This window comes from Pelodiscus sinensis, chromosome 1 (genome assembly GCF_049634645.1).
Source record: "Pelodiscus sinensis isolate JC-2024 chromosome 1, ASM4963464v1, whole genome shotgun sequence".
Taxonomy (NCBI): domain Eukaryota; kingdom Metazoa; phylum Chordata; order Testudines; family Trionychidae; genus Pelodiscus; species Pelodiscus sinensis.
Window position 1 is genome coordinate 221,786,541 of NC_134711.1, and position 27,764 is coordinate 221,814,304.

At 38.8% G+C, this 27,764-nt stretch overlaps 1 protein-coding gene across 1 annotated transcript in view; it reads left to right on the top strand.

The window, feature by feature from the left end:
- The window catches only part of PRKX (protein kinase cAMP-dependent X-linked catalytic subunit), a 112,366-nt gene extending 95,394 nt beyond the window's left edge, over positions 1–16,972 (top strand). Inside the window, exons 7-9 of the mRNA XM_075915508.1 lie at positions 5,096–5,173; positions 11,341–11,490; positions 12,715–16,972. Coding sequence (XP_075771623.1) covers positions 5,096–5,173; positions 11,341–11,466 — 204 coding nt within the window. The 3' untranslated portion in view covers positions 11,467–11,490; positions 12,715–16,972. The remainder of the gene's footprint in view (positions 1–5,095; positions 5,174–11,340; positions 11,491–12,714) is intronic.
- Positions 16,973–27,764: the final 10,792 nt, after the last annotated feature.

A 27,764-nucleotide genomic window follows, 5' to 3' on the forward strand; every position in this document is an offset into this window, starting at 1 on the left:
ATTAAATAAGTTACACAGTGCATATGCTCTAAAAGAATAGGTATTGCAAGTAAAAGCTGTAGATAAAAAGAAATCAGATAATCTATAGAGACCTGAAGGAGTGGTCGGATAGAGCTCTTGAGCTGAGGAGGTGATAGGAAATGACAAAGTAAAAGAGCAATGCTTATGGAAGAAAGAATATCCAATATAAGAAATCTTGAACACATAAAATGGGGTTTTGTTTTAATAACGGAAGATGGAAGAAAGTTAGAACAAAAAACATTTTGGAACATTATTCCTCCCTGAAAACTAAAAGGAATGTAAAGAAAACTGTCAGGTCCCTCAAGTACTATATATTTATAGGCTGAGTTTTCATGTCTGGGATAGACATCTCTTTGGTGCTAGTGTGCGGTTGAAGAAAATAATACCATATATTTGCATTTAACTGGAAATATTTGAAATCCATGGAAATATTTGCATTTAAGTAGATTTTATTTGTGATGGAGGGAGTATGAAGATTTGAAACTGCAAATGCAATGTTTATTAGAACTATAGTTTTATTTAAAATACACACAATTATAAAGCTAGACACTTAAGACAGACAGCTTGATGCTGTCGGTACTAAATCTCTGCTTTAGCCATTGCTGGGAATAAGCATGTAAGTGAGTACTGAGAGGACCAAATGAAATTAGTCATGGGCAAGACCTTTACAATCATTTTCTTTATTAGGATTTAAAGTACATCTGAATTTCTGTACATTTTCATAAATGTCACAAGTTACAGTTCAAATGGTACTGCATTGTGAAACTAAGCAGCTTTGGGTATAGAAGAAGATTACCACATCTTCTTAGTGCTAGCAGTAATGCGCCACACTGGTAGAACTGCTGTAGTAACCAGGGAAAGAGAAATATGACCCTTACATTAAACTGAAAAAAATTATGTAGTTTCACTTTTCAGAAACAGTTACTGCAGTATTAGATCACATGGATTTGTACCAACCAGTTTCCATTACAGATGTGTCAAATTCCAGCTGCAGAAGCTAAAAGACTTTTATTTGGGGTCACAGGAAAATTTAAGCACTGGAAGAGTTTAGTTGTCTCCTTTTGGCAGACTAAAAAATAATTTGAAGAGCAGCTACCAAAAAAAAAAAAAAACCCAAACCATAAGTGCCCCCAAAAAATTAAGTACATCAGAAGCAGGAATCCTGCCAAGTAATGAGTGAATCTCTAGTTGAGCAAATCACTAAAGAAGCACTCAAGGAAGACAAGGTTGTTGCAGAAAAGGCTAAATAAATTCTTTGCATCAGTCATCACTGCATTCTGTCTTAGGGAAATTCCCACACCTGAGTCATGTTTTCTGGGTGGCAAATGTGAGAAACGGTTCCAGAATCAGATTGTTGGTTGGTGACATTTTGGAACAGTATGATAAATTAAACAATAAGAAGTCATCAGGACCAGATGATAATCACTCACGAGTTCTGAAGAAACGCAGTTGTGAAACTGTAGAACTACTAACTGGTATGCAACCTATCGTTTGTCAGCCTCTCTACCAGAGGATTGGATTTGGAATGGTTTCTGTATAAAGAGAGATGGAAAAAAAGATTAAGACTAATCAGCTTGGAAAAGAGATGACTAAGGAGGGATCTAACGAGGTCTGTAAAATCATGAATGGTGGGGCGAAAGTAAATAAGTGTTATTTACCCCTTCATTTAACACAAGAATTGGGGCTCACTTAATAGGCAGCAAGTTTAAAACCGACAAAAGAAGTACATCTTCATGGAATAAATGATCAGTCTATGCAACTTGTTGCCAGGAGAGGTGAAGGCAAAAATAGAGTTTAAAAAATAGGTAAGTTCATAGGTCTGACAATGAGTGTTAGCCAAGATGCTCAGAAATACAACTCTATGCTCCGGGTGTCTAGATCTCTGATTGCCAGAAGCTGGGACTGGTTGATTGCTTGATAGCTGCACTGTTCTATTAATTCCTTCTGAAGCATCTGGCTCTGACCACTGTCAGAAGACAGGATAGTGAGCTGTCTGGGCAATTGGTCTAACCAAGTATGTCCATTCTTATGTTCTCCCTCTTGTTGATTTAACCATATGTTGTTCCTTCTCTTCAGGTTTCTGTTTTTCTACCGCCATTGTCCAGTTTGCCAGTTTTCTTTTTGTGTCTGTCTTTGTACATTCTTTTCCATGTACATCTTTGGTCACTCCAACACTGCACACAGTTTGTCTGCTCATCTTTGGTTTCATCTTTAATTTTTTCTACTCTGACTTAAAGATATGTCCAGAGAAAGAACAAAAAGTCATTTCTCTTTTATTAGTTCTGCTTTGTCCCGTGAATGGCTTCCTTCTGTAATCAGGCAACAAAACTTAGGCAGATGCTGGACTCTGTCTGAGCCCACGGAAAGCTTGGAAGGCAAGAATGGCTGGCAAAAGTGGCAGACAGACAGCCAAGAGACGAAAAGGCTGATAAACAGATGTTGCTATCCTTACAGCCACTTCAGTTGAATTCATTTGTAGATTATAACCAATCTATCCTGGTAAGGTAGACATGAAGAAATGTTTCCAAAGGACAAATGCATATTGGCTTTATGTATCCAGTCTTTCTTCTGTCAAACTTTATTCAGTTTGATGCTCTTTGAGCTCAATATCAAACAGTGCATTAATAAGAGACTCTTATTTCACACCTGACAAAAGGATTACCAGGCAGAACATTTGGTTTATTACATACCATTCCAAGGATATAGCCAAATCTGCCAACCAGATTATGAAACATGTACTTAAGTGTTTTCTCCCATTTTCCATCTTGATGTAAGACCTACAGATGTTCCATTCCCCTCTTGACCAAGCTTTTAAAGACCTCTCTCCACAAATGTGCAGGGCCCTCTGGCCATGTCTTCAGCTAGGAGCTGAGGGAAAGGCACGTACTGGTCTGTGTGCCCTCAGTGCCTGCTTTCACCCTACCCCCTAAGATTTTGTCTGGGCTATATAGTACAAGTCATGGACAATGAATTTTTGTTTACTGCCCATTACTAAATGGTAATTTTAGTAATCATCAACCTCAAGGAATAGTCTACAACAGAAATCTCTGTTTCCTCAGTAGTCAGTGATGCTAGAACAATTTTTGGGAGTGGGGGTGCTGAGCTACACATTCCCTTACTCCTGCCAGCACCCTTTGCTACTCCTTAGAGCTGGGGCCAAGAGCAGGACCGTGGGTCTGAGAATGTGGATGTGGTATGGAAGTTGGAGGCTGGGGCCACAGCTATGGAGGATGCAGAATCCCAGGCATGGGGCCAGCAGCCAGGGCCCTGCATGTTGGGCTGGCAGCGAGGATCTGAAGGCCAGCATTGGCAGCAGAGCTGGCAGGCAAGCAGGGCTGAGCCCCTGAGTATTAACAGGACACAAGACTGGGAACCTGGGCAGCAAGAGCACAGGGTTGGGGACTGTAAAACTAGATGATTCGGTAGCTCCCCCTGCAATGCTACTTCCTGCACATATGGCAGTAGTGGAGACTCATGTCAGATTAATGAGTAAGGTCTAATGTCACTCGAAGTTTTGACACAGATTTTCAGTAGTGCCTGCAATTACCCCAAATTGTCATTTCTCCCTGTTCTCATATCTCAGAAAACAAAGCTAAACTTCTACACCTGGGAAAGGAGTAAATGATGTTTCCTCAGAAAAGCGATTCTTTGAGATCTCTTCAATGCATTTCCATGAGTTTTTTAATTTAAAAAAAAATCTAAAAAGGGCAAATCAGTCATTTCATATTTTTATAACTGTTTAGTTAATTACATCTCCCTTCACAATACAGTTGTGCAACTTGGGTATCATAGACTTATTTCATAACCTAGGACTAACTGTTAACAGAGTCAAATGTTAGCTGACCTCATAGAGAGCTTCATTAATTTGAGAATACTGGCCTCGGTAGAGCCTTCCTCTAGTCTAAGTAGAGGAGGTGTCCAAAATCAAGTCATCAGTCCAGTTATTTGAGGCTCAACATCAGTTACTCCTGCTTCACTTTGTCATTTTTTTCCCCTTGAGGTGAATTCCTGAGCTTCTTTCCTATTACAGAGCCCCTATCCAGTTTTCATGAACTTTGTAACTGATCAAACCTGGAACTTCAATGATAATTATCCTTCTGTGGTTTCTCTCCCTCCACCTCCCTCCCCCCGCCTTCTTCTTGTCATAGGCTCAGGGATCAATTGCCATTGAGGTGATTCCTTTATCATCAGACTTCTTGGTGAAGACCGAAACAAAGAAGTCATTAAGCACCTCTGCCATTTCCAACTTTCCTGTTACTGTTTCTCACTCCTCACCGAACAATGGGCCTGTCCTGTCTTTGATCTTTCTCTTGCTTCTAATCTATTTATAGAAAGTCTTATTCCCTTTGTCATTTGGAGCACTGCTGGGTGCTGAAGTGCATACCGCTCATTAAAATTATTTGTGAGCTAGATATAGATATATAGAGAGAGAGCTCACAAAGAATTTCGAAAATATTTTTTTCATATATAAAATCTGAAAAAAATATTTTCAAAATTCTTTGTTAGTTTTATACTTTTTTTTTCATGAGTAGTAAAGTGCCAGGAGAGAGAAGATATTGGAGATTGGGAAAATATACTCACTCAACCTAAAGCTTTGGTATTGGGATTCTGCACTTTCCCATGACCTTGTACCACATATATGAAATCTTTAGTGCCACTGAACTGTGGAAATGCAGATCCCCACAACCCTTTTGCAGCCCAGGAAGGGGGTTTCAGTGGTCTAAAGAGCTTTTCACTGGCCCTTCATACCACTGAGAAATCTTATCCAGCGTATATAACTAGATTGAAGAGCTTTTCAGAAATAAAATAGAAGCTTATATTCTAAATAAATAAATTTGTATAGTAGCAAACTTTTTTATTCTCCCTGGTTATTTAATGATCTTGTGGAAGCTTTGCTATTTTTCTTTTATATTTCTCTCCATATTATAGGGTTATGAATAACTTTGGTATTCTGGAATTTTTTTTAATGTAAAGTTTGAACTTAAGGGGGGGTTAAAGGGAATAGTTTGAAAACAGGTCAAGGTTTTATGGCATTCACATTACCTTACACTCTCTTCTTTGTTTGTTTTTAAAGAATGGAGCAGATGATGTGAAAAGGCATCGGTGGTTCAGGTCTATAGAGTGGGAAGCTGTACCTCAAAGAAAACTAAAGGTATTTTGTACAGAAATCTTATGTAGACTATGGTAATCAAAAATTATTCATGCAATATATCTTCTGATAGTATATAGAGATATAAGGTTGCATGTGTATCTAGTTAAGAACTATTACAGAATAATTTGAAATGTATGTTCATATGATTCATTTACAAATATTGATTCTTTCAAAAGATATGCTTTACATTAGTCCGTATTTAACATCTGCCAAATTGATGTGGGGTTTACATTACACAATCTGAAACATAATCTGAAAATTATATCCTTCTTTGCATACATATGTCTCATTACACAGTAACTGATAGCTGTTTCTCAGAAATAATGATTAGACATATTTTATTCTACATTTAAATCTCTTCTCAGATCCAGTGCAGAAAAATCTTTAAATAAAATGTAATGCTTTTGGGGCGGGGGGGGGGGGAATTAATTTATTATTCGAATTCTAACAATTCAGAAGCACTACATTTAGCCTTTATAGAGGAATAAATGCATGTAAAAGATAATATAGGCTAATTTAAGTTCTTTGCAGGTGTAACTTCATCCTTTTTTGTTAGAGAAGGTCAAGGTGGTACAATTCCACTTAATCGTTAATGTGATTTATTACACCACATAATGTCAGTCAAGTATTGCTCAGACACATTTGTGCTTGCGTATTTATGTATGTATGTGAAGCAGTAAACTTCTGGATAGAATTTCTGGCTGGAATAATTGAAACTTTTGAGAACAAAGAGATTATTCGTGTTTTCTCCTTTTCATGTAGATGTTGTTTAAAGAGAACCATATGTGACTGTTCAATGTTAGAAAATAATGCTTCACTTCAGATGTTTTCTCCATATATATTGGTATCTCATGTTTTTTAAATTATCTGCTATAGAAACTGTAAGCAAAATGTGAATTTGGGGGCACAATTCAGAGAGATAATGTTTTAAAAAGTATGTAGTACTTAGAATTGAACATGTCCACATGACAACTATTCTACTGAGATGCATTTTACAGAAGGACACATTTACTTGGCGATTATACAAAGCCAATTAATAAGGTGCATAAGCACTTAATGTTACAGCTTTGAGTCCAAACACCCTTGATATTCTTCTTTTGAATAGCGGTGTTCTAATTAAGGAATGATTAGTCCCTGTGAACTTTGACGTGATGCCTTATTGTCATGTCATATCAGTCCTATCACAAGCTCTAATACTGTGGACACAGATTATGTTGGCCAAAAAGTACTTTTGTTTCTATAGTGTGTACCTGTTCTCTGATAAAATAATCCTTAACTGGGGGGTAGAGGAACCAATTTTCATAGAATCATAGAATAATAGGACTGGAAGGGACCTCGAGAGGTCATCGAGTCCAGCCCCCCGCCCTCAAGGCAGGATCAAGCTCTGTCTACACCATCCCTGACAGATGTCTATCTAACCTGTTCTTAAATATCTCCAGAGAGGGAGATTCCACCACCTCCCTTGGCAATTTATTCCAATATTTGACCACCCTGACAGTTAGGAATTTTTTCCTAATGTCCAATCTAAACCTCCCCTGCTGCACTTTAAGCCCATTACTCCTTGTCCTGTCCTCAGAAACCAAGAGGAACAAATTTTCGCCTTCCTCCTTGTGACACCCTTTTAGATATTTGAAAACTGCTATCATGTCCCCCCTTAATCTTCTTTTTTCCAAACTAAACAAGCCCAGTTCATGAAGCCTGGCTTCATAGGTCATGTTCTCTAAACCTTTAATCATTCTTGTCGCTCTTCTCTGTACCCTTTCCAATTTCTCCACATCTTTCTTGAAATGTGGTGCCCAGGATAACTGTCTACTCCAGGATTTTTTCTAGTATGAAATGCCACAAAAAACCATAATTCTAACTGATGTTCATATACTGGCAAAAGTTGCTAATGTAGAAGTGTCCTCAGTGTTTGTGATGAGTTATCATATGCATATCTGATCTTCTAGAGAGAAAGGGAAAGCTAAGAAAAAATTTGTAAGATCTTACACTTGAATATTCTTGGTTTAAGAATTGGAATACAGAGAATTATCTTTTCATAATATCTTAATTTTTCTGGTATGAGTTAAGCTTTTACTAAGAGATTCAGTTTATAAATGTGTAGTTTGTTTTGGGAAGAGGGAACAGGATAATATATATAGAAAAGTCAGATTTAGGATTTATAAAGGATATTAAAGGAGTTAACCATGCACATTCCATTGAAATACAATAATTGTGTCTAAGGCCCTTAGGCCCCTTTACAGTTCCCAGGCTCTATTAATTCCCTTTTCTATATTTATCATCCTGGTTCCTCTTTTCCTAAAATACTTCTAAGATCCTTTTAAAAAAAATCTCAACCTAAAACTGAATTCAAATAACACCTTTCTCACCTTCATCTAGTATCATAAGAAAAAAAGTTAAGGGGAGAGTGGACTTTGAGTTCATTATGCCTTTAAAACATTACGCTCTTGTCTCTGAATCTCTTACACAGAAATCTATGCATGTTTCTTCCAAAGTGTCAGTCCCCGTAATACACGAGGTTCGAAGGGATGCCGGAAAGGATGAGACCACAACTGGGGGTTTCAAAAAGAACAAACTGATTTTATTTTGATGGCGCCAGACAATCATCAGAATAAAAATTAAACAGATTGCCAGACAACACAAAACAATTCCCTGAGGCTTTTCTAAATCACAATAATTCCCAATAACTGCCCAGGGGTTAGGAACAGTTGAATTAACACTGGTATTGTCCATAGGGCTGACTATTTACACAACTTTATACAAGGAAACAGTAAAAAATCTAAACCACAACTATTTATAAACTAACTTAGTAACTTTTTAGCTACTGTCACTTGGCAAGCAATAAGGACAACTAAAAAATCAATTAGGATAGGGATGATGGTGGGTGGGGGGGGGGGGGGGGGGGTTATACCAGTTCTGGAGACAGCAGGAACACAAGTACCGGTCACACGCTCATAAACTGTCTCCACTCGGGTCGACCAACTCGGAGTACGCTCAGTAAGACTCAAGAGCGGGGGGTGCAAGGCGTCTGGGTGATCAGGCCAGGCGTTCACTCAATGCGAATCCCCAGTGAGAGAGGGGCTGCCTGCCTGTTTTATTGCCTGAACTTATCACCCCATAGGTTGGTTTTTGCTGCAGTGGGTGGAGTAGCAGGCCTGAGCACCAGTCAGCCCACTGGCTGATCTGTTACTGCAATGGGTGGAGCGAGCAGGGGAAGATTATTAATTTACATGCCCTTATATGGAAAACACTCCACCTCACAGACAGAGCCCCCTATACCAGCCTCAGAGGTATTACAGGCTATGGCTCCCTGCGACGGGCAGCCATTTCTGATGTTCTGCCTCGGACACAAAGAACCAATAAAATTAAATCTGTGCATGGAACAAGATTTCTTCATCCTATCTTGACTAAAAGTCATGGGTTTCAGCTATGTTACACAGTTGATTCTTTTATCACAAATATTGGAGTAGGCTGAATTAGCAAGCTAGCTCACCTTTTTAGGCAGCTATCTTTTCCTGAAGCTCAGCTTTCATTTAAAACAGGATGTTTCTGACTCTTACTGTGAAGAAACCTTGAAAACATTAAATGAGCACTAAGTTGTGCAGATGTCTGCAGAGTTGTCCAAAATAATATCTCTAATTGGTGTGAACTGCCCTGTTTATTTCAGTGAAGTGTGTTATTCGCAAACTCAATGATGATTTGGAATGTCAGTGTTTGTAACTATCCCAGTGCTCATTCAGATATTTGAGAAAGAATAGAGAAGATGCAGATCTGCATATGTATTATGAAAAGCATTTCATTTGGAGGCCACCTGGGAGAGGACTTTTGCATTTTTTTCTGCCAGCAATCAGTGGAGCTAAAAAGCCAGAGGGGAGGGACAGTACCCAGAGGTTCATGTGAGCCTCACCAAAGTGGAACTGATGCCACAGAGCCCATCTGGGTATCCGATACCTACAACCATCCAGTCCTCCCTCATTCAACAAGGGCCAGGTTTACTGTGAGAAGAGTTTGCACCAAGTAGCATCCTCCCAGGCTCTAATCGCTGCCACTCCTACTCTTCTGGAAGCTCACTCAACCAGCTGTTGTGACTGTGGTCTCACTGGGTTCATATTTTCAAGCTTTCCTTTCTAACTATGGCTGTGGGGGGAGGGAGGAATAAAAAATAAGATTCTGATCCATTCAAAAGACTGGGAACCACCTGCCCTTTGTGTCTCTGAATCCAGCCTCTCGGGGGCTGGATCTGAGCCCCACTCAGAGAAAGGGAATTATGCCTGGGAAAGCCATCAAACTTTGGGTGATCATTTGCAGTTGGCTCCGAGACATTTTGTGCGGATAGGAATCAGCTTGAAACTAGAGTTTGAGACGAAGACTGTTTTCCTCCTAGTTCCATACTGATGACATGACTTTGGATGTAATATTGAAATAACTAAGGAAGATAATCTATATCTAATGGGAATAATCATCAATTTGAGAATGTTTTCATGTTAAATTTTATTAAAGGAACTAATAATGTTCTGCTCTGCTAGTGGCTTTTTGCAAGTTGTATGAAGAAAGCTTTATATTAAATAGCTTGGTACTATTCTAGTGCCTTTGTAATACCAAGCCAAAGAGACAGGGTTGCTAAATTTGCTCCTTAGACAGAAAAGGATAGGAGGTTTGTGAGAGAAGGCAACATCTGTTTGCTGCATACAAACCCATCTGGACAAAGAGAGAGAAGGGAGCCCTGTTCTGTACTTCAGGCTCAGAAGAAAAGAACAATGGTGATTATGATGCTAGATGTAAGATTGGGAAGGCTATGAAGACTGGGAATCCCCAGGCTAATATTAGGAACACGAAGGGCCTTCAAGGGAAGCCAAGAACAGATGGTTCCTCACCATCTCTCCACATTTGCTTTAAAATATTTTGTGAGGTAAAATAAATTCTTTTTAATAAAACATTGTAAAATCAGCATTTGGGGATGTGGCTACTTTCTTAAAATAAGGAATTTGAACTGCTGAATGCTTTTCTACTGCAAAATTATTGCAAGTGGAGAAAAAGCATAAGATATTAATGACACGAATGAAACATTTTAACAAACTTAAATGCCCCAATTTGGGGGAAATTCTGAAAACAAATATAAAAAATTGTGCAGATTTCTTTTTGGGTAGGGATTGGAAAGAGGTACCTTTACTGTTACCAACAAAAGGAACTACTAATGTCATCATGGCAAAGAGGTATTAAAAATATATCAATATTTAATGTGACCAAATCACTTATTGATATTCTACAGGAAAAAGTTGTTTGCTCATTTATATTTAACTCTGAAATGTTAGTCACTAGGCAATTATGGTACATTTCAAAACGATTAACAAGCTTCCCAGAATGTTCTGTTACAATCTAATCTCTTTACTAAATTGTCATTCTTCACAGTATGCAAGCACTGTGCTACAATTGAGAAGCCTTGAACGTACCTATAAATTATTAGAAAATCGTCTCTCCTCTTTCCTAATTATTTGAAGAGGGGTGCGGGAAAGTATTTGTTTTTCTTGTCTTACTACTTTCTTTTCCTCATCCTTTCCTTCATGGTGTTTCTTTCATTCTTTCATGTTTCCCGAGTATGAAGTCAATGGCAAGACATCCGTTGACCCTTAGAGAGAATTAAGCTAGTGATTATGGTCAAATCTCTAGGAAAAACCAGATGAGTTAAGGATGAAAGCTTCAGCTTTGATGTGATTGTTGTACTCTCTTCGGTTTAATCCAGAGTCAACATTGTTCTAAAGCATTTATTAACTCTGCTCAACCTTGTGTCAAAAAATCAGATCACAGAAATTTTATTCTCTTTTGTAACAGAACCATCATATCTGAAGATATGAATGTCCCCTCTAAAATCATTCAGTGTTTGCTGCCAGAATCTGTTACTGGCTCATTGTGCAGACCACATCAGCGCCCCATCCACACTCTTCTCTGTCGCTTTGATTTTTTTTCCCCCACTTGTCTTCCTAAAGTGTGTCGCATTTTAGATAGCAAGCTCTTTGCACAGGGATTGTCACTTGCTGTTTATTTGTACAATGTCTACAGCATGGGTACCAACCTAAAACATGTTCAATAAGATGGTGAGTAATGAATTGAGATATTTATTGTCGTATTAAATGTCTATTTCATTTTTGTATTGTTTTATTTCTGGTCAGCCTCCAATAATGCCGAAGGTATCCAATGATGGAGATACATCTAATTTTGAAGCTTATCCTGAAGATGACTGGAACAAAACCCCTCCTGTGGCCCCGAAAGATCTAGAGATTTTCCAGAACTTCTGAGAGTGGGCAACCAAACTTGGCAAGGTATATGGCCTTCATCTTTGTGAACTGTAACCTGACTAAAATAGTAGCATGCAGTATGTAAATTGAAATTCAGTAGGGAATGTTGGTTTGTACAACAGAGCCTTATCCAAAAGAGAAACACCTTCTGCTTACTTATTCACATCACTACATAATTCACTTTGCAGATTTGGTTAGGATGAGAAAAATGGAGAAGAATCGCTTCAGACCAGCGATGGGCAGCTAAGACTAGTGAGTGAGCTGCATGAGTGGCCCTTTGCCTCTGTGGGATGCATGATTGTCAGTGGTGGGAAACTTGCAGCCCACTGGGGTTCCTCCTGTTGCTTGCGCACCCCCCTCTGCCCTCTTCCCCCCCCCCCCCCACACCTCTCGTACACTGGGAAGCTGTAGCCCTGCACTTCCTGCTCCTCCCCACTCCCTCCCAGCACTTTTGGAGTGCCATGAATTTGCTGATTCATGCTTCATATCTGCTCCTGCCCCTTCCTCCCAGAGCTTGAACAACAACAAACAGCTGATTTGCAGCATTCAAGCTTTATGGGGTAGGGGAAGAAGCGGGGGCAGAGCGCGAACCAGTGGATTCATGGTGCTCTGAAAGTGCTGGGAGGGAGGAGGAGGAAGTGCGAGGCCCCAGTGTGCGAAATGTGCATGGGAGAGGATCAGAGAGGACATGTATGGGCTGCAGGGAGAACCCCAATGGGCCACAGGTTGCCCATCACTGTTCTAGACAGAATAGCTGTTTAAACATATAGTAAATGTATAAATACTATAAAGTGTACTAGATGAAGAGACACAGGTTGAACCTCTCTAGTCTGGCACCTTTGTGCCTGACTAGTGCTGAACCAGAGAATTTGCTGAATCATGGGAGGTCAGTGTTGTCTAGCATCATTAACAACGTGCCCACTGCTCAGTGGGCTCTTAGAAGATATTTAGGGGTAAATTAGAGCTAGACAGCAGCACAGAACACCTGAGGGCCAGGACTGCTGGCTGTAAGCATACTTCATGGGGTTGTGGGAAACTTGGCCACGCCCATGATATGCGGCCAGCTGAAATCATGCTGGACCATGGATGATGGCAGACTAGGAGAGTTTCCATCTGTACTAGGTAAGTTTACAGGTGAGAAAATCCAATTATTTATATGTTTCTGGTTTTAGAGCCTTATAATCTTAAATACACTAACCTGGATTTCGGCATTCTTTTAAACTGGGATTTTTTGTTTGTTCCTTTTAGTTCTATGGTAGAAACTGGAAGAAGATTGATGTGGTATTAGAAATTTTGCAAAGAAGAACTGAGTACATGAAGACATTCTTTGACATGTAGGAGAGTGTTATCACATTCATACGTGCACATTAGTAAATAAATATCTAAGCAATTGGCAGGCAGGTGAGAATCCTTTTAACTGTATAGAATTGGCATTTGATTAGCAAATTGAAACTGTAAATCTTGTCTGTCGTAGACTCATGAAAAATTCTGTTGTTTTATAACTTATGTTTTAGTGTTAGTTTCCTGCTATGCCTGGATCCTTTTTGCATAGTTAATGCATAGATTTAATTTTATAAGTTGATACTAAACTTGTGTAATTAAAAGCACAAATTAGTATATATGTATATAATGAATGCAATACAACTAAAGCACAGGAACTGTGCGAAGATGTAAATTTTTGTACTTTGCAGAGTCTATGATTTTTATTTTTCAGATAATGTTTTTCAAGAAGTTCTCTGGAGGAAAAATCTTAAAGCATAAATGAGTTTTTGGTCATCTTATACATTTTATAATTCTTTGTAAAAAATAAAAATAATTAAGTTTTAAAAGATTTGTACCTAAAATTTACAGTACTTCACATTTGAAACCATAATACTTGAAAGCAGAAAGAAAAAGGGTATGCTTGATATTTTTTTCTAAACATCTTAGCTTCATAAATTTGGTTAACACAATGCATTTGATGACTACATACAGTGTATAGTGGGTTTCCCTTTTATGTGAATTCACTGTATGGTACATAAAGCAGTGCATGCGGCTAATGGGGTTGATTTGTTGTCTCTTTCCCTGTGGTTCTACTTTATTCTTTTTCTCCTGTTAATCAAGAGAAATGAGATTCAGAGAAAATCTGAAAAATGTGAACAGCAGTACAAACAGTAGAACATGTTAGTGAAGAGTACTCAATCTTCCCTAACAAATCTTCACTTTAAAAAAAAAAAAAAAAACCCTGAAAACTATTAAAAGTTGTTGTTGTTTGGTTATGCTGCAAAATATTTCCCTTTTTAAAAAAATTACAGAATTACGTAACTTTGTGGAAATACAAAGCTTCACTTTTAAAATTCTTGCCTCTTGCTAGCAGCTCTGTTTAGTCAAGTTCAGAGTACTAGCAGTACCAGGCATTCTTTGATTATACTGACATTCTTTTTGTTATTGACCTAAGTGGGACTTGTTGGATGCTCCATACTTTTGAAAATCAGGATCTTAAGTATGTATTTAGATGCCTAACTTTGTGCTCCTATTTTTGAAAATTCAGGGTTAAACGCATTAGGCATTTAGGACATACAAGACTGGACAAATCTGTTTGTTCTGATCAGTTTTGTAGGTGGACCACATCAGTTTATAAGTGGAACATGCTGTATTTAAGGGGTAGTTTGCAATAATGCTTCATTTTAAGTAGCACCAAATACTTGCAGGTGATGTATGTATACACACATATTTAGGGCTTGCCAGCCGCACGGAAGCGCACACTGCGCATGTGCAGACCGCACTGTGCAGCCCCGTCAGGCTAAAATCTACTCGCCACGGGCGAGTAGATTGCCTAGTTTGTCGAGCCCTGCACATATATGCGAAGATAATTTACATGTAATTCAAAAATATTTAATGTCATTATTTCACACTGTGATGTTTGCGCTAACATGAGGAATTGATTTTGAAGTGTCAAGGTTTAAAAAACAAAATACATGCTTCCAATCATTGTGTTGTAGATAAGATTTGTAGTGAAAATGATGGTATTTAGGCCAAAAGTATTTTTTAAAAGGCCTATTTGTACACTGGAATCTTACTACTTATACCAATGGCTCTAATTAGAGTTTAAGAATACTAAAGCAGATGATGTGGATGCTTCTCCACACAGCTCTGCACTTCAGTCATAACCTGCCGTGTCCTAGGTATTGTTGAAATCTGCACCTAAGATGAGTAATTTTTCTGAACTGCATGCTGAATGCAATATAGTATGTGATTTTCAAGTGATCACTTGTTTCATGTAACCCAAACTTCTGATTTCAGTCAGTTTTCAGCCAGGAGTCTCTGGCAGTACAATCCTGCTGACATCTGTACTAGTTCTACAGAGTACACAAGTGCAGTGAGCTAACCGATGTATGTTTGTCACTGTGTACGATTAGTCATATGTCAAACTCACAGGTCTGCTTTATATTGAAAAATTAGTGGCTATATCCTTGAACCGCTACACAGTACTCTGTCTGATTATGTAGTCTTGCAGAAATGCATACAGGGTCTATCTGTTGGTAAACTGACACAGGGAAATTCTGTGTCACACTTTTGACATCTTGATAACTTTATGCAAGTGCCACAAGTTGCTGGTTATTAATAGGCCCCAAGTGCCACTCCCATTAAATGCTATCTAGAATGTGGTAATAATAAGTAAAAATGAGATACAGAACTGTCATAAGGAAGAGTCATTTTTCTTGATAGACCTATATAGCCCTGTAAAATCCTTGGCCTGGCATGTATTTCTATGCAAGGAAATAACTTTTTCTTGCTGACTTGATAGAATAACCAAGTACACAACAAACAGCTTGTATTTTCTAGACAGAGTACAGTTTTTTTCTAATGTGTAAGTTTACAGTATTTTATGGAGAACTAAAAAAAAAACCAATTTCTTATTACAAAATGTACATATTGTAATGAGTGTGCTGAATTTCAGGAACTCTGTTTACAGATATAATAACTGAACAGGCCTCATTTACATCTTCAAAGCCAGAAGAGGGGAATATTATATTTGAACACACTTACCACATTGGTTGTAATTGATCTTGAATGTTTTCACACCTGTAATTAAATTTTTGCCTATGAAATTTATCCATTGCTGGTAATGGTTGTTCTGAAACTTTATGCCAGAGAGTAAAGAAATGGATTTAATCAAGCAGGGAAATTAAGTTGGTAGGTTGACTTTACATTCTTTCTGGAATTGTGTGTGCATATATAGCTCAACTGCTGATCTCTAATGATTACAGACTGATAATCTCATTACATGCTTTCTCATGTAAAATTTATTTCACATTTTGGTAATTTAAAATGATTAACCATAAACCACTTTCATAACATTATTTAAGTGCAACCTTTCGTAATTATGAGCAGTTATTTTCTGTATAATATAGAAATTAAGAGGCACCACTAACTACCCATTTTATTTATTTGCATACCTGGGTCATTTTCATTTTTAACACGTTTCTACTTTAGGACTTTACACCACATCAGTGCAAATAGATATTTGTGCATAACCAGGAGTTCTTGGACAGGTGCTCCATGAAGGACCTTAATTTCTTTGATAATTTAGAACACTTTCATTTTTTTATGGCTCAAGTGTTACATGTTTGAAAGTTCATTTTATAATCTTTGCTTTTGTTAATATGTTCTTTTCATATAAATGCTTGCTGTTCCCCCCACAACATATTATAAAACCTTTATTTCTTCAGCTTCGGTGAACAAGAATATTAAAGAAGAAGCATTGAAAATCTTTGTTTATATTTGTTTTTAAACTGCCCGATATGAGTTTTTAAAGGAGTAAACTTGCATTGTAAACTAAATTGCCTTGTAACCAAATGATATAAATGCTTCATGATTTAGATGGAGAACATGCTGTAGATTTTCCTGTAAATTAGCTTAATTGATGAATACTTGTGCTACTGAGCTTTTACTAATGTGATCTTCCACTGTAGAAAAGCCATTGTTAATTGATCAAAATATAGCTACTAAACTATGTTTGAACAGGGATTTTGTGGATTTTGAAAGCAATTAAAATATGCCTGCTGTTCAGCCCATCTGCTTGCCATTCAGAAGACTTGTGATGCAGTGCTTCCTATGCTATAGAATTGTTGTTCAGCTTTCAAGAACTATAGCATGATTCTTTTTGTACTGTACTGTGTACAGACTTTTCCATGTTTTGCACTTTTCTATGGCAAACCTAACTGCTTGATAAATATTGGCATACTAAGTAGTGTTAGTTGCAGCAGGCATCAGTGTACTACTTAACCAATTTGAACCTTGAAAGTCTAGCAGTTAATTTAGACTAATGTTACATATTGTTAGTTGCTTGTCCTAAATCCCATGCATAAGTACTGTTCAAAGTCATGTCAGCCCTCATTGCACAATTAAAATCACTGTGACCTGTACATAAACTCTAGTAAAATTTTACTGCTGTTTAATTTATGTAATATCCATCAATTCTGAATTTGTTTAATAAACCTTTCTATCTTTTTAAGTGTCTAAACTCTAGTTTGCTTCATTTATATTGGGAAGAGGTTATAACTTCTGCACCAGCCTGTGACGGACCGGGCTGTGTCCGGGCACAGCTGAGGGCGTCCGCTCAGGGCGAATTGCTCAAATCCGAGGCTCCTTACAGCCCCCAGACTGGTGACCTCTCCAAACAGGCCACAAACCAGTCCCACAGAGCGCTTCAGCGCCTGCTTAAAGCCTCACGAGCAAAACCCCTCCGACACCCCAGCAATATCCGTGCCCCAGATGGCTCCGGGCCTCATACACAGGTGGGGGGTCCTGGCACCCAATCCCACCTACCCCGAACAAGTTCTGTCCGGTTCCAAGAAACCAGCCACAGATCCCTGGTCAATTTACCCTTTGGACCTTACCCACAAATCACGCTGGGCCAATCCTTTAGCATCTAACAACTAAAGGTTTATTATCACAAGAAAGAAAAGCATGAGAGTAAGGTTGTTAAAGAATAGTATGTTACATGCATCGAATCTTCCCAGTCCTCGATGCAGGCTCTAGCAGAGATGTTACAGCTGCTGGCTTAAAAGTCCTTGTTGCACATCCTAGAATCAGGATGGGTTCACAGGTCTTTCCGGCTCTTCGATCCCTGCAATGCTGCCTCTGGGATGAAGTGCTGAGCTGAGAACAAGATGGAGACCACCACATGGCCTATTTATCCCTTCTTCCTCGTCTCTTCTTGGCTATCGCAGGTCACCTGGTCCCCGGCTTATTCCTGTGTTGCCTGCTGGTAGCCTTTAGGTATGAGTCACCACTCATTCTTTAGGTGTGTCCTTGGCCCATTGAGTGCCATTGTCCCACAGGGACTTTCTGATTAGCATGTCCATAGGCCGGGCTCTGCCCACTGCTCAACCACATGCAGGGAAATATTCAGTATCCATACAAGTACATGCTTATAATTGCACACACAGACATTATACAAACACATGAACAGCGTACATAGGATTAGCAGACAGTGAGCTTCTATTCAACACCCCCACATGGCCCCCCTTTATACCATTTTCTGGGGCCAACACCCCCACCTATGGGTGTAGCAGCAATCTGGCTGCTCCCCTCAAAATCCAGTCACGTGACACAGTCTTCAAAATAAAAACACTTAACCCTTTTTTTTTTAAACTGTCCCATTTTAAAGCGAAAGTTAAGATTTCTCAGCACAAGACTCAGGTGGTGAAGGATATTTCAGTAGCCACTATTATGAAGCATTTTGGAAGTTTTGTTATTCCGGTTTCTTTAGTGGGATCTCCCATACTAAAAATGTAATATGCAAAGTTCTCATTAAACTGTGTAAACATCTTTGTCCTGATGTAGTTCAGTGTGGACCTGATGTAATGTTCTCTATCAGGGTGGCTGAATTTACTGGTCCTCAGATCTGCATACAACAGTTATCAGAATTCTGTGCACTGGGGCATATATACTGAGAGATGGAGCTGGGGACTTCAGCCCCAAATCTGCTGATGCCCTCTGAAGCTCTGAGCACCCCCACCCTGCTAGACAGAAGCCACTTCTCCACTTTCTGCGCATGCGTGCACACACACACACAGTTGGGGGAGGCTTGAAAGCTACACTTCAAGTGGTAAAAGGTCTGGTAGCACTTTATAGTGCTACAAAACATGTAGATGGTATCACAAACCAGTTCTACTAGTCAAATACACAGGGAGGCATTGGAGTTACAATTCATCCACAAATTCAGTTCTCACTCTGAGCATCATCTCCTCAATTGGGACAATGGATGGCTGGGACATTACCTAACGTTCAATGAAGGTGCCACCAGCTCTCTATGTGGATTCTTGTGTTAGTTCCCTTTGATCCTTATCTGCTTCCTTTTAACTATCCAATCTTCAGGTGCTTATAGGCACCAGCTCTGCCTACTTGTTTTTCCCTTTGGCTGCTTCTAGACTACAAGCCTCTTTCAAAAGAGGCTTTTTTGAGAGAATCTTTTGAAAAAGCTTCTTTCGAAAGAGAGCAGTCTAGACTGCAACCACTTTTCGAAAAAGTGAGCCGCTTTTTCCAAAGAAAGCACCCAGACAGTCTAGATGCTCTTTCGAAAAAGCCCAGTTTGCATTCAAGAACGCCTTTTTTTGAAAGAGTACTTTCGAAAAAAGATGTTTTCTCATAAAATGAGGTTTATTACGGTCGAAAAAACCACCACGTTCTTTTATTTTCGAAAACACGGTGGCAGTCTAGACATGGGAAGTTTTTTCGAAAAAAGGCCACTTTTTTTGGAAAAAACCCTGTTGTCTAGACACACCCTTTGATATTTTCATTCCCTTTGCTCCTTGTTTCCCGTCCCCTTCTCTTTTTCCTCTGCCCCTTCTCCCCTATTTATTTTGTGTCTACGCATCCTAGTGTCATAACTCCGATCATCTGAAGAAGTGGGTTGTGCCCATGAAAACTCATGATACCATCTACATGTTTTGTTAGTCTATAAAGTGCTATCAGACCTTTTGTTGTTTAAGTTTATCCTGCACAGACTAACTCGGCTATCCCCTGAAGCTTTTAATGGTAAAGAACTGCATGTAACTGGCAAGCCAGTTTAGCCACCTTTGCTCTATATCTTCCCCAAGTTCATTTAATGCTGTTTTTAATGTAATCAAATGAGAAACCACATGTATTGAACCAAGTATATTTAACCAAATGTTCTCTGTGTTTAGGGGTCCTGCATTTTGCTTCAACTACACCAGACTAACACGGCTACATTTCTATCAGTATCAAACTGCTTCTCTGTAGTTGTGTTGATCTTTTAATATATCTTTCCTGCTAGAGCAGACTACAGTTCTTTAATTTTGCTTTGATCATGACAATGGCAGAGAAACTCCAAATTGTCACATTCAATTTTAGAATGGTCTCTCTAGCAAGTCACATAAAATGGACCCAACTAGAATACTTCTAGATTAGCCAGTTGGCGATTCTATCCCCATCTCTGCCACAGAGTTCATGTCCTTACCCGTGAAAGCTTACATATTTTCTAGTCTCTAAAGGTATGTCTACGCATCAGGGCTCAAGTCAAATTAATCTACACAACTTCAGCTACCTCAATTGCATAGCTGAAGTCGAAATAGCTTAATTTGGCTTTTGGCACTGTCTATACAGCAGGAAGTCAAAGAGAGAACATTCTTTCTTTACCTTTACTTACTCCCTCTTAGATGAGGGTTACAGGAGTCAGAGTAAGAAGTCCTCCAGCTCAACAGTATTTCAGAATAACAGCTTGCTATGTAGATGCACATTTTGTTGTTTCAGAATAATGTCAGTTATTCCAAAATAATGCTGCTGTGTAGATGTACCTTTAGGTGCCACAGTACTACTTGTTATTTCTTGTTTATGACTCTGCCGATATTGAACTTTTCTGTAACGTGTCAGCCCATTCCTCAAGATTTCAATCTACTTCTGTGGCATTATTCAAAGATGTTCCTTTTGCTGAAATTTGTAGACCTGCAACTTGGACTTCAGTCCATGCTTTTTCAAACAACTAAGTTTAGTCCATGCCTCAGAGACAGATGCTGCAGCTTACAATGCAATTCTCTCTCTTGTATTAGACTGTGTCCTCCATGTGGGGAGATGCTCAGGAGTCATCAGAAGTTGAGCACTCATAGGAACACAGTTCAAAGGAAAAGGAGAGGTTACTCACTATCTGTCATAACCAAGGTTCTGAGTGCTCCATAATCCACTCTTCTTCCCTACTGCTTGAGAGACTCCTCTGCGGGAGAGAAGGAACTAATGTTGATCCATCCATGAAGACCTGAATATCCTCAAGAAGTGTAGTGTGCCAGCACCTGATGAATGGGCACGGCTACAAAAATCTGATCTAAGTTGCAGGGGCACATGTGTACCTGCAGGGGTGCACATTTTGAGGAACCCCACTTATGGCACAAGATGAGTAACGTCTCATTTTTCTATGTTGGTACAGGTGCTTAAGGTCTAAGATAATAAATACAGGAAAGCAGGCAAGATTGATATAGTAGAATGGTGTAATGTGAGGGATATAATACTTTAGAATTATAGGTGATAGACACTCCTGTTATAGGATTCTGATGTCAGAATACAAAACCTACAGGTCTATCAAATGGAGAGCATTTAGTTTGTTTTTTAATGTTTATGAAAAAAGTAGAAATATAATGAATTGATTTTATATTATCTAAAACCAAATGCATGCACAGTGTTTTTATACAAGCAGCTCCATTTTATAATTATTGAAGTTGCTCCAGATGTGCTGGTTTTCTAATTATGAATATTCAGAACTGTTATTTTTATTATTTCAAATTCTTGATGGGGGGAGAAATTCTTCTTATTAGGCTCCTAATCTATTTAACACTGTGTACCCATCCAATTGCTCTGATTAAAATTTGGGTAATGCAACTCAGCTAAAGCTTTTTTCCACTAAATCTTCTTGATTGTTTTAGATTGGCAGTATTTCAAGGAACTAAAAAGACAAAAGCTTTAAGAAGATTATAGAATCAGTAAGTGAGTTTTAGAACATGTGTTACCCAAAAGTTTTTTCCCCCTTGCATATTTTTTATTAGCAATGAGAATGCCCTAAAGCGCCTGACCACCTGAAAAAAATGCAAACCACCTTGAAACCATGCTGAAGTCACTGTATAGAAACACAAATTGACAAAGTTATTACATTTACTGGCTTCTTTTAACTGGTCTACTTTAAAGAAACCCAAGCTTTATTTTCTTCCCAAGCTTTTTTCTCATTATTTTGAAAATACTTATTTTATCTTCAAATTGTAGTGTGTATCAGTGTCCTGAAGACTACATTCAGTGGAGTTCAAATCTGTTTATTTTATCTTTGATCTACACATCTCTCTCCAGGGTGTTCTGGGAAGAGAAACAGTAAATTACAGACTGAAACAATACATTCATAGTGCACTATAAAAATACCATGAACAGGAAACGGACCAAAGCCTACCAAAAATGAAAATAAAACCTTATCATGCTGGCAAGTTTTAATGGATTTCATAGAATCATAGGATTGAAAGAGACCTCAGGAGGTCACGGAGGCTATGTCTAAACTACACCCCTCTGTCGGCAGAGGGATGTAAATTAGATGTTTCAAAAGTGCAAATGAAGGGGGATTTAATGATCCCATGCTTCATTTGCATAATTGCATCATGGCGCTGTTTCGAACAAGCGCCATTTTGAAACTGAAACCATGGTTTAGATGTGTTTTTTCGACAACGGGGCGCTTTTTCAAAAGATCCTGTACTCCTTTTTTGAGGACATCTAATTTTGAAACATCTAATAGGTTAGACGTAGCCAGAGTCTGGTGTACGTGAATAAGTTAAGTTCTTAAATCATGGGGCTAAGAACATATAATCATTTTGTCCCACTGATATATCTTTTGTTTAATGTGCCCACAACTCATCTTGCAGACTTGAATCTGAGACAGTCAGTGACTTGGAATATAACTCTTTGATTTTTCCCCAACCCTTATTAATCTACTATACCACCATCAGGCTATGTCTACACAGCGAGTTTTTGCAGCAGAATACTGTATATGCTAATGAGAGACTCATTAGCATTAGTTGTGACGCCATTAGCTTATTTTTTTGGTGATTCTTTTTGTGCAAGGGGTTTTTCCTCATTTTCCTGCCGATTCTTTTTGTGCAAGGGGGTTTTCCTCATTTCGGAAATATATATTCAATATGAAAAGTCATTTGGAGGGACTCCTGGAGAGGCATAAGGATCTTGCACAAAAGGGTTTATTTGCACAAAACGGAAGCAACTTCACTGCTTCTTTTTGCGCCAAAAAACCCTTGCTCAAAAAGCATCGGCAGAAAATATGCTAATGAGTCCCTCTAGCATATATTCTGCCACAAAAACTCAGTGTAGACAAAGCCTCAGTGAGGTCATCTACTTGCCTCCAAATTTGTTTAGTCCAAATTACTGTTCATATTGAATATATGTTTCTGAAATGAGGAAAGTAGCCTCACAAAGAGTCATCTGAAGCAGTCTTTCTCAAGAATTTTTGGTTGGCAATCCATTATTCAAATAGAAATTTTCATTATCCCTTTACATTCACTAGAAAAGAATGTCAGTAATAATGAGCCTAAATTATTTTGTATGTTTCAGGGTGGATTTGATTTTAAATCAATCATGATTTAAATAACTTGTCAGGAAGACTCGATTTAATCAGGAATTTTCACGTAAAAATGCATTCTTGTTGGTTATTATAACTTTAATACGTGCTCGTCACAACTCAGATAGTTGTAGGTTTCACACTATACATTTGTAAAACAGTGATTTAGTTTGAAAACTTTTCAGATTAGTTTTACAGCTATATCAGAAAATGAATGCTTGTTTGCTTATTTCATTTACCAAAGGTAATTGAAGCAGATACTTATAATGTCATTGGGGAAGTGAACAATCTCCAATTTAACAGCTTAATCATTAATATTTGGTGGATTTTTTTGCCATGCTGTGTTAGGAGGAAGAATATCACCAGACAGATACTTAATGTTTTAGTTATATAAAACATTTGATGTATTCTGCACTTTTTTCTTCAACAAAAACATCATAATTTAACAAAACAAGCATATGATTTGTTTAGTTAACATTCAAGGTTTTTTAAAAATCAGGTTTGTTTTTTATTTGTTATTAACTAAAATAGATAAATGAAATATTTAAAAAAAACAACCAAATAATCTGTCAGACAAGTCAGCACAAGAAACTTAAAATATTGGCTTCTGCAGCTAAGTTAGTCATCTTCACTTTCATTTTTCCTGATTGTTCATAATCTGAAAAAAAACAATTTCCTGCCTTTTCAGGTCCCAAACACTTTCTCAATTTCAAATAAATTAGTCCTAAAGAAGAACATGTTCTTTGTAAACCAGCAGAAGAAGCTACTGTTAAGTGAGATTATCAACAGTCTCTGAATCCCAAGTGCTTAAGTGACTTCCACCAGTTCACTGGTGTGACTTTCTTTAAAATAGCAACAAACGTACATTTCTTGAATGATTCACCATTAGCTCTGAAGTTTATTGTAGCTGATATTATGAACTGTTGGATGCCCATGTCATAGCCAACTCCTCTTCAGCAGTTGAGGTTTAACCCTGGTACCAAGTATTGAGCATACTTGCAAGAAAATGAGCTGGAGAGGAATGCTTGTCCCATTTTTTTAATGCTTTTAATTTAACTCTCATTGTATATTTATCTTTTTAAGATCTCACTCAGTTCCTTCCAAATTTCAACAGCATAAGCAAATAAACAGTTATTTCCCTGCATTTTTATAGGCTACAAAAATGGGCTTCTCTTTAAGCCCAATGTTGAAAACTTTGATTGTGACAGTGCCATCTGTTTTTTCAGTTTTGTGCACAGTCATCAGATTAGGTCAATTCTTGATACAGTGATCAAAACAGTCCACTACTGAGTGCCATCTCACGTCATGTGGGAGAGTTAGCTGACATCTTTGGCTAGGAGATGCATTAAATGAGCACTGTAACAGTATATTACTAGCTTGGGGACTCTTCAAAACTGAGTACAACTTTCCCCTTTCCGCCAACACTGTGGGTACACATTTGGGCACAGTTCCCAAGCCACTGTCCATTTTGCTGCAAGCGGCCCTGCTCTTTTTAGAGCAATAGGTTGAGCAGAGCTAGCACTTGTCTGTCTACCCACACTGTGACTGTGTCTAGACTACACAGTTCTTCCAGAAAAAGATACTCAAATTGTGAACTGCCATTTGTGTATATTTTCCTGCTTCTTTTTGGAAGAGGCTTTTTCAATATTTGGCCTGTCTACACTGGGCCAAATGTAAGGAAAAAAACCTTTTTCGGAACATCCCTTCTTCCTCGTAAAACGAGGTTTATGGGGATGTTGAAAAATGCGTCTGTTCTTCTGAAAATTTTTTTGGAAGAGCAGACACATTCCTTGGACATGGCAGAGTTTTTCCAGGATTCCTCCGATATCCTGGAAAAACTCTCCAGTCTAGACATACCCTGGGAAGCATGTTTCCAACAGCAGTACAGACATACCCCTGTTTTGAGAAGAGGGCGCTCCTCTTGATGCACTCTGCTGATTCTTTTCATTTGCTTCTCTGTTAAATACAGGCCATATCCTCTAAAGAATAGACTGGCCGCAATATTACCTGTACTTTGACCTTGATTCATATTTGAATGCGTCATTACAGAGAGCTTAAAGAGTAATATGTGTAACTATTTCTATAGATGTTTAAATGTACATACCTCTTCTTGTTTTTGCAAAGGACTATCTTCCCTTGAAACCCATTGCTAGTTTCATTGCCAGTGATAGGGTGGGAACATACAAATGTCCATTTATTAACTGAAGTATAGAAATAATCTTAGAGTATATTAGTATTTTACAGAACAGTATGATGTGTAATAGTACACTCAAATAATCACAATTCGTCAATGAACCAGACTTGGTTTTTCCACTTTCATTAGTTTCCCAAAGGAGTAGCTGGGAGATATGTTAAGGATGTTATTCAAATGCATGTCCTCACAGACCACAAGACCTTTATTGAGCCACTAGCTATTTTCACTTGCAGGTCCTCTATGTGAGCATTTTTTAAAGCCAGATTTAACAGGCTGGCAATGTATCATTCCCTTGCATAATGTTATTCTTGAGTTCCAAAAAAAGGTTTCCTGTAAAGCTTTTGCAGTCAGGTTTTCCCAACACACTGTCCAAACTTACATCAAAATGGTATGCTCTAAAATTACCAATGAGGTGTACAGTGTGATGTATTTAATGCATGTTGTGAAACATGCCACGAACAAAGGGGGGCTGTTTTGTGAGGCACTGAGTGTCCTTATTTCAGTGGGAGTCAGTTGCTTAGTATCTTACAAATCTATTTACCACCTTTCATGACTGGTCCCATTAGATGCAACTCTGAAGTTAAACTGGAATTGAGAAACATCTGATTACTTTATCTTGGCAAGCCACACATCAGCATTATTGAAGTTGTACAGTTGCAGGACTGGAGAGCTGGAAAAACCTAATCCCCCTCTTTGATGTTTCTGCTAACCATATGCTTTTTGAGTATTAAGATGGGGAAAATATTTGGGGGAAAGTAGGCTAATTAGTGCTAGAAATATATAACTCCATTGAAGGTGCTCTTCCAGTACTGTGGTATTGATAGGAATATAAAAAACCCTAGAGAGAGAACTCTGGTGCTAACAAACTGATGCTAGGCATGAACAATTACTTAGACTTGTCAGAATCTAGCCATGCATAGCCTAGAACTCGACAAGAACATTTTAAAGGGATCCAACTGTAGTGAAAGGTTGAAGGGTACCAATCAGTGGTCCAAAACACAAACTCCATTGATTTGATTTGCCTTCAATGAGCCATCGCTTCTTCAACAGTAGCATGAATATGGGAGCCAAAACAGGCTACGTCTAGACTGGCATGATTTTCTGGAAATGCTTTTAACGGAAAAGTTTTCTGTTAAAAGCATTTTCGGAAAAGAGCATTTTTGCCATTTTCGCGATCGGGGCTTTTTTTGCCCAAAACAAAGCTGAGCTGTCTACACTGGCCCTTTTGCACAAAAGGACTTTTGCCCAAACGGGAGCAGCATAGTATTTCTGCAAAAACACTGACAATCTTACATGAGATCGTCAGTGCTTTTGCGGAAATTCAAGCAGCCAGTGTAGACAGCTGGCAAGTTTTTCCGGAAAAGCAGCTGATTTTCTGGAAAAACTGGCCAGTCTAGACACAGCCATAAGGTCCTTGCCACATTAAAGACTCTCATTCTATTAGAATACAATCACATAAGAAAAGCGGTGGCGGGGAGGCCTGGGGAATGTACAAGAGATGTCTCAGTGCAGTGAAAGATAAGGAAGGTTCTGACAGATAACAGAGAGAAGACAAGAAACAGGCAGACATATTAAGGCTCATGGGGTGGGAGGCTCTGTCACCAGGCCAAAATGAGTTGAAAAGGAAGACGATTGAAGGGGTTTGAAGCCTGGGCTTTACTTTCCTTCTCAATTGAAAAATAATCTTATTTAGCAGGGCTGGAGACAGACTTCTCCAGGCTATGGGCAATTGGGGAGGGGGGTCAGATTCAGGCCTTCCAGAAGGAGTGGGGCTACAGGCAGCTTCAGGATCACCTGGACCACACTGCACCTCCCCAAACCAGCCCTCAGCGCCACCCGGACTCTGCTGCATGAGGCTTCTGTGGTGCTTTAAAGGGTAAATCACAGCCTAGGTCCCCATGAAAGGGTAATCATTTGCCAAAAAGTTGCGTGAGTTCCACTGAAAAGTTGGTTTTGTTCTCGGATGTTTTGGGCCTAATTCGCCTCTTTTCTACCGGCTCCATGCCAGTGTAATTCCATTAATTTCTGCATAGCAGTTCTTGTATTGGTGTTCACTCCGGATTTGCACTATTGTCAGTGCAAAGCCTAGTCATCTATTTCAAATGTCAAGATTTTTTATTTTAAAATACTGACCTCAGAAGAGTCTGAACCAGAGCACAACTTCAGTCCTCAGTGCTCCCCAGACCATGGCATGCTGCCCTCGCCCCAGACCTCACAACCGTGAGGAGCAGAGCGCTGGCACTCCTGTAGCAAAAGGGCCTGAGGCTTTGGCTGTTGCTGCAGTAGCAACAGCAGTAGAATCCCAGGCACCAGAGCAACTGCCTCCTTACCTCCCCCACCTCCTATCGGCAGCCTGGTGGTCTTGGAGGGTATATTACAACATATGTCCTTATACTATCAATTACTGGTCCATTCTTTCCAATAACCTTTCGATTTGTATGGGCATAGGATTATTTTTTGGGTGACTCCCTTATGTCAAGCACCATTAAGCCTAACGTCTGC